This window comes from Octopus bimaculoides, chromosome 20 (assembly GCF_001194135.2).
Source record: "Octopus bimaculoides isolate UCB-OBI-ISO-001 chromosome 20, ASM119413v2, whole genome shotgun sequence".
NCBI lineage: Eukaryota > Metazoa > Mollusca > Cephalopoda > Octopoda > Octopodidae > Octopus > Octopus bimaculoides.
This window is the reverse complement of record NC_069000.1, coordinates 16,968,950-16,977,277: the sequence shown is the minus strand read 5'-3', so window position 1 is coordinate 16,977,277 and position 8,328 is coordinate 16,968,950. Positions and strand designations below refer to the sequence as shown.

The following is an 8,328-nucleotide window of genomic DNA, read 5'->3' as shown; positions in this document are numbered from 1 at the left end:
GTATATATATATAAGTATAAATATATATATATGTATATATATATATTTGAAGAAAGTTTTTGGATGGTACCAGAAATTTTTCGTTAAAAGGAAGGGAATTTGACATTTTTTTGGCGGGTCAAGAATGAAAAAATATTTACATTTTTTTTTTGTTTTATTTTTAAGGGGAAGTCAGACATCTTGAAAAATAAATTTTAAAAAAAAGAGTTTTGACATTTTTATTTGGGTCAGAAATTAAAAAAAAAAAAATAACGAAAACAAACAAATAAAAATAATTAGAAAAAACCCTAAAAATAATGTTGTTATTGTTTTTGTCGGTTGATTGAAATTTGTCCACTTCAGAAAGTGAAAGTCAAATATACCTCGACATTTTATCCCAACCATGTATGATAGGGAGACTCACTTGGGAGCGGTGTGGGGTTATTACACCATAACAAGAAGAGCGGTAGCAAATACCAATAAACAATATTCCCGCAACATGCCAGAGCTGTTTTCGGAAACGGTCTTGTCTTTTTTAGCGATAACTTTATCAACTGTTTCTTCTTTAGGTTTCCCTTCGCTTGTAGGTTCTTCACCATCGTCCTTTCCTTCCGGTTTAGGTTCCGGCACGACAGTAGCTTCATCAGGCATATCTGTGTTTTTATCACCATTGTCCATTTCATCGGTCTTATCCATGTCATCGTTGTCGTCATCAGGAACGTGGTCAGGAGTAATACCTGTAGGTACAATAAACAGTCCTAGAAAATTTTAATTAAAAGAAAATGAACGAAACAAATGAAAATCAAATGAAATACCACAATGAAATAAGTTTTAAAAATATAAATAAAATAATTTATTGTATACATTGTGTAGATTGATTTTGTGATAGTGATTTCTAACTTTAGTGTCATATTTTCAGTGAATTTGACCTATGTGTCTCTTTGAATATAATTCTATTTTATCTACCTCAGAAGGATTAAATACGAAGTTGATCTGGAAAATACTTGGAATCTATCTTTCGGGTTGTATTGGAGCTCTCCCTTCTTGTACACTATATGTGCTGGTACGAACACTTAAATATAATCCATATGGAACTATTTGTGTCTGAAGTGAAATTTTTGATAATGACCAGTGGCGAGGGTGTTCTCCCAACCCCGCAACGATTGCAAGATGACCAAGTGGAGAAAAAAAATATGGTGGTTTAGGACATTGCACTACCTACAATCTTTCTATTACCTCTCCACCTGCTTATAAATGAGTTTTCTGGTCCCTTGTCAAAAGGTTTCCAACTAACATCGCAAAATTCCCCTATCCACAAAGAAACTTCACTGAAGACTACAAGGCATACTACCCACTTTTCTACCGCTTCTGTTAATCTCTAATATTAATAATTCTTTCTAGCGAGCTGGCAAAATCGTTGGCATGCCGGACAAAATGCTTAGCGGCTTTTCGTCCGTCTTTAGTTTCTAAGTTCAAATTCTGTCGATGTCGAATTTGTCTTTCATAATTTCTAGGTCGATAAAATGAGCACCATTTGAGCACTGGAATCAATGTAATGGACAAATCCCTTCCATGAAATTGCTGTCCTTGTGCCAAAATTTGAAATCAGTATCAATAGTTGTTTCTGACTGAGACACAAGGTCAGCAGTTTTGAAAGGACGTGGTTAGTACCTCACTGGTACTTCATTGTATCGACCTCGGAGGGATGAAAGACAAAGTTGACTTTGGTGAGATTTAAACTCAGAATGTAAATAGCAGGAACAAATACAGCAATGTCTTTTGTTCGACGCTCTAGTAATTCTTCCAACTCACTGTCTTCTCAAATAATAATAATAATAATAATAATAATAATAATAATAATAATAATGATAATGATAATAATAATGATGATGATGATGATGATGATGATGATGATGATGATGATGATGATGATGATGATAGTAATAATAGTAATAATAATAATAATAATAATAATAATAATAATAATAATAATAATAATAATGTTAATAGTAATAACAACAACGATATAACAATAATTACGATATCTGCATTTCTGATCATGAGCAGAAGTAGTTGGGGAGCATCACAGTCATGTGTTGAGAGGAACTCTTTGAGGTTTGGATAATTCACATTTGGAAACATGGGTGTTTCGTTCAACTGGGACATATATGGGTTAAATAACCCCTATTTAGGGCCCTTTTGAGCGTGATGGACTTCTCAACCTGACGAACATTCTAACTGGACAGCACCTGCAATGTCATGCGCGGTTTATCATGAGATGTGATCACCAAGTCGCACACATGTGCCTGGTGTACCCTTATCAGACGAGTAGTCATGATGGATATACTGGACTTCGTATATTTTACCCCGGTGTTCCTTTGATGGCATGCACTGCTCTCTCGCTCAATAATAATAATAATAATAATAATAATAATAATAAATATTCAGACAAATCCATAACAAAAACACCAGGACTTACAAATATATATAACATACAGAAAATTGCACTACTGGGCACTACACACATCCTACGCAAAACATTTTCAATACAGTAAACATAAGAGCACCACAGCAAACCACAGTACATACCCAAGGCACACAGAGTTGTGCTCGGTAGTGAAGTGAAAGCACGTTATAAAAATAAAACTACTGAACAATAATAATAATAATAATAATAATAATAATAATTATAATAATAGTGATGATGATGATGATTTTGAGTGTAGGATGTAAACCGATGCCATCGACTAGGCATTAAACAGGTACTTTTTTTAATCGACGTCGAAGGAGACGCAGGCAAAGCTCTCTCCTATGTGATTTGGACTCAGAGCGTAAAGAGCCGACAGAAATGTCATGCGGTATTTGCTCCGGCTATTTACATTCTGACGCTCTGAAGTTTCCGAAGTTTCTGATGCTTCTGTCGGATCGCCACCTTTCCATCATCATCATCATCATCATCATCATCATCATCATCAGAAAAACCAAACAAAGCAACAACAACAACTAACAAGAAAAACAGGAAAAACAAATTCTTCGCAATTAACACGTGCAAATTCGACCACCGCTTCCACCACTGCCACCGTTAACACCAACACAGTCGCTGAAAACGACAAAACCTACAAGTCAAGCGTTAGCGGTGTCGCAGCTGCGATGAATCAAGCGCCAGAGAATGTGAAGCTGTCGATAGACGATTGAAAAAAAAAATGCAGGAAGCATGTTTAAAAACTGGAAGAATGGTTACTCTCAACACTCCTGAGGCCTTTTTGTGCAGAACACATTCAGAAAAAACAATAATACACGAAATGAGAGGAGTACAACATCGTAAATTAGAACGGACAACACAGTAACAAACTATGTCCAGTACGGGACACGAAAACTTACGTTGCAAGAAGGGGAGCGATATGGCATTGTAAAGATGAGATTCTCCACAGAAGAGAAGGCAAAGGCGCATTCCACTTTGACTTCAAAAGATGAATATTTCTCGTATTTATATACCTGAGCCGTCAAGTAACGAAAGTTTAATTGGAGACATACCATCAGAAATAGATATCTGATGTTGATAGCAGCTGTCCTCCTGGACATAGAGGACAAAACATATATCCTGTAGGTGCAGAATCTGCAGGGCTAGGTATGGAGCAGTCGGTGCAGATAGATCACGAAAGTGTAGAAGCAATCCCTGCTATCATAAATTTTTTAGATGGCACCGAGCTCCACATAGTCGTTGAAGGCAGAAAGTTGAGGTGTCAAGTGTTTGGGGACACAAACCGCCAGAAGGCCTTTTGCCCACAGCAAAACAGAGAAGGGAGATCTCCACTTTTCTACCACTACCACGATCACAACAATAGCAACAACACCAGCAGAAGCAGGTAACCACTACAACTGCAAAAACAACAGTAACAGTAGCAGCAACAACAATTACAGCAGCACCTACAGCAGTAATAGAACACAATATCAAGAACAACAGTGGAAGAAACAGCAGCAAACAGAACAGAGAACGCATCAACGTCTATAGGTTCCACATTCCAGGCAGGAGGAAAAACAACAGAATCAGAATCCACAAAAATAACAACTTTGTCAACAAAACAACCGCAAAAGTCTCCCGAAGACATGCCCGCTCGTGTTCGGACCACTCGGACATGTCCTGTGGTGAGGGTGACGACAAAGAGCTTAAATGGTAAAATGTCAGCAAGTCTAAGAAAAGGAAAAGAAACAAAATCACACTGACACCAACACAAAAAACTGGTAGGCATGATCTAAGGATTGGGGGACACCTTTGAGAAATGGTAAACAAATACCATCCCAACATCAGTCACACCAGTACCGTAAGCAACGCCATCCTTGTCACTACCATTACCACCGCCACTCGCACAGACACCATCATTACATGTACAACCAAATTTACACACATAACTCTTAGATCGCATATCCCAGCACCAGCAAAGTTTAAACATTACACAACAATAAAAACGGACAATAAGGAACTGATGGAATATATATATGACCAAACGGACAACACACACACACACGGATTTTATCACACCAAAAAAAATCCTACCTACACACATATAAAGAACACATCGAACAACACATACAACGCCATAAAAACTAAATATACTGAAGGAGTAGGGCTTTCATGAGAAATATCAACAAAAGACTGTCTAAAGAACTGTTCTGGGAAACATCTACATATACCCATGAGTCATCCCCACCTCTCCAACAAAATCACTGTAAATACCCTTTTCTGCTTCTATTCGTTAATCTAACATGGCCTTGCTCAGAATAGGCGGTATAAATGCACGTGGTTTGGGGCCGCTTTGAGAACAAGGCCATCTTCTACTCAACGACCTCAAGTCACTAAGTGAAACAAGTCTCTCCGGCTGGCGAGCTTCCATGCCCATTTTCGGTGGATACGAGATTTATTCATCCCCATGTCCAACCGGAAGGGTGGGAGATGTGGTGTTATTCCGGTGAGGTCTGGATCTCAAGATAAGGACTATCTTCCAGGACTCAGAAGGTAAATTGGTGGTCCTGGATGTAAACAATAGTGACAAGTTGCCTTCAGACTAATGGTTGTTTATGCTCCGAAAGGCGCAGTGCAACCAAATATCTTCAGATGTCTGGAGGGTTTCCTGGGGACGTCTCGACCTTTTAGTGTTAGTGGGCGATTGGAACGCTGTTTTAGAGTCACGTCTGGACTGTGAAGGTCTTGCGGATAAAAAAAGTGGGGGAGGGTGTAAAAACCTCGCAAACCTGCTCAGACATTTCCAACTGACAATTGTCGGCTGAATTTCTTGGATGTGCCAATGTAGAATTGAGCGAATCGCATCGGATCATCCAGGTCGTATGTAGCAGAGTATTCTGTAGGCCGGTAGATAAGGATAGAATAAGTTGTCCACTTTTCAAAATCGTCGGCTACACAGACTACAAATTTGTTTTCTGTATGGTCGACCTAGATAAACTTAGAAGGAACAGACCCAGTTACTGGACGCTGACTGCGTTGCTTTCGGCGTGCCAAGTTTACGAAGACTGGATTAGAGAATTAGTTGACGTGGGAAATCGTCAACAGCAAATGGTGGTTTGCCCTGGAAAAGGCAATTAGAGCAGAATTAATTAGGTTTAGTAAGTGTTAGTGATAAAAAGAAATAAAATAGAAAGGAACTTAGTTAGAAACTTAGAAGAGGCGCCTAGGAAAGGCAGAAATCAACCTTGGCAGTATTCAGATATTGAACGCAGTGTCGTAATTAAAAATCACAACGCATTTTAAAGAATTTTACCAGACCATCATCTATAAGTAATAATATTTCCTTAGATAGACGTAATGTCAAAAATTTCGTGGGTGTAAACATCGGTTATGTCGACTTAGCTTTTGACCGGTATTTATTTTTAACGACCACAGAAGGATAAAATGTAAAGCCAGCCTCTATGGGAATTAAAATCAGACGATAGACGGCCGTAACAAATATTGAAAGGCATTTACAAGCCAGTCTACCAATTCTACCAGTACAATAATAACTGGATTTTTAAAAAATATATATAAAGGATTACCAATGAAGAATGTTTCAAATCCTTTTTGCAAGGACAAGGATGTTTTTACATCGAGAGAAAGATATGTATATACATGTGATAAAAAGAAATAGAAATAAAACGAGAAAACTTTAAACTATATAATGTATATATCTCTAAATAGATGAGTATTATCTAAGGCAAATTAGGACTCTAAAGCAAATAAAGAAACTATCTTATCCGAAACTATCTAAAATCTGGAAATAGAGATAACTAGAATGAGGGAACTAGTATCAGTAACGAACCATAATATCATAAGTGTTTTGCGAATGATTAAAGAAACGAAAATTAATAAATTAATAAAAAGCCCAGAATTACCATATACTCACAAAGTACGGAATATTGTACAAGTAAGTATTGTACAAATATTACAGAATGTAATTTAAAAAGAACAGCAAATTCAAATCCATAGCAAAACACTACATATAAAAAGCGGTAGCACAGTGAAAATATGTAATAAAATTGAGATAAATGAAAAAAAACTAAATAATAAAAATACCTTGCACATCGATGACTTGCATAGCATCACTTGATTTTCCATCATCTGCTGTGATTCTACACATCAATTCGAGTCCTTTGTCCTCCTGGGTTGGTTTATAACTAAACAGTTTAGTTACCATAATCATGCAATCATCCAGTTCAACCGATTTTTCGTCGATAACTCCAGCCATTAGTTTTGTGAAATCGCTGTTCACTGAAATCATCGGTACATCAAATAGACAGAAAATTAGAATACTTTAAAAATATCACTTTCAACACACACACACACACACACACACACACACACACACACACAGACAAACACGAATGAATATCCGCACACATACACAAGCTATGGACGGCAAAACAAAGTTACCAGGCAATTTTAAACGGAATCATATACTCCTAAGCTGAGAGCATCACTAAATTACCATGTAACATATGAGAGCAGAAAAGTATGGTCAGAGTTGTTTTGCTCACAAAGTGCAAAAATTTATATTACAAAATTTATGGTAAAAACACACAGCCCGGTTTCGACCAAACCCGGATCGTAACACCGAGAGAAAGAATGTTGAAATATATAAACTAACTTGCGAAAGCACCAAGAGTTAAATTCCTTGGTAAAGCTCGGACAGTCTCATGTATGTGAATCTACTGAATTAGATAGTATCATGTGGATTTCTTTCAGTTGTACACCTAATATAAAACAAATCTAAGCTAATAGTCCTAAACCAAGCACAGAAACAAGATGCACACGCCAAGGTAGTAACGCATGACCCCTTAACGGCCATTATAGCGCAGAAGTCGTCATGCATGAAACAGAGTTAGTGTCTACAGAACCCAAAGTGATGATGTGAGTGCAGTGATATGTCAAGGCAACGGAAGGCCACATCAAATCCCAACTAAGCAACTCTTTTAAGATCCAAGAAAGACGAAACAGTACACTGATAGACAGACGTGCTTGTTGGAGGAAAAGGCTGCATTATATAAGATCAACTGAAAGGTACTCGAGAAATGCCGGCAGTGTTTTAATAGCAGCAGAAGGTGCAGTCTGTTGTGTGGAGAATCTAATGACTCTGAAGAATTTCTTCTAGTAGTTTATATTTGAACTCCAAAACGTGAGTTTTATGTTCTGCTCCCATGAGCATAAATGCATTTTAACGAACTGGTCGTGTACCACAGGGTAGTAAGGAATAGCATTGATATCTTATGAATTTTATTCTCTTAATGTATTTCTATGCTTTCCCATTACTTTCTTTTGCGTTTTTTTAAACCAGTGCAATAATAATCTGCTCTTGCCTCTGCCCCCATTTTCTCAGTCTTCTTTCGTCTTCTTTCTTCTTCCTCACCTTCTCTGTCTCTTCGTTACCTTTTCCTTTCTGAGACTTCTCATATATGCGTGCATGTATCATCTGAATTCGCAATATACTTAGAATTTACACGGCTCTTTTACGTGAGATTTTCTGAGATTATTAAGGGATATAAAACTTGATGCTTTTGCGTTTCGTTTAATAATTTCATATCTTTTCATCGGTGTTTCTTTCAGTTTCATTTGAAGCCACGCAGCTTGTTTTTATCATTAATCTTTGCTGCCACTGATGTTAATTAAAACTAAAAGATCCCTAGCAATACTTTGCCAGTCAATCATATCTGATGATTGTTTAATCATGCTTAGATATACATGACTTCACTTAAAATCGCCCTTTGAATTTGCTTGGTCGAACAGGCTCAAGTACCTCCCACTCATTCTCTCTTTCTCTCTCTCTCTCTCTCTCTCTCTCTCTCTCTCTCTCTCTCTCTCTCTCT

The 8,328-nt window shown here is 37.4% G+C and overlaps 1 protein-coding gene across 2 annotated transcripts in view; it reads right to left on the bottom strand.

Annotated features, from left to right (window-relative positions):
• Positions 1-204: 204 nt before the first annotated feature.
• Positions 205-8,328, bottom strand: part of LOC106871899 (uncharacterized) — a 109,646-nt gene continuing 101,522 nt past the window's right edge. Inside the window, exons 6-7 of one of the 2 annotated variants that reach the window (XM_014918653.2) lie at positions 6,542-6,736; positions 205-737 (exon numbers count right to left, since the gene is read on the bottom strand). In XM_014918653.2, the coding sequence (XP_014774139.1) occupies positions 424-737; positions 6,542-6,736 (509 nt within the window). In that variant the 3' untranslated portion in view covers positions 205-423. The remainder of the gene's footprint in view (positions 738-6,541; positions 6,737-8,328) is intronic. The other variant, XM_014918654.2, reaches the window with a different exon arrangement.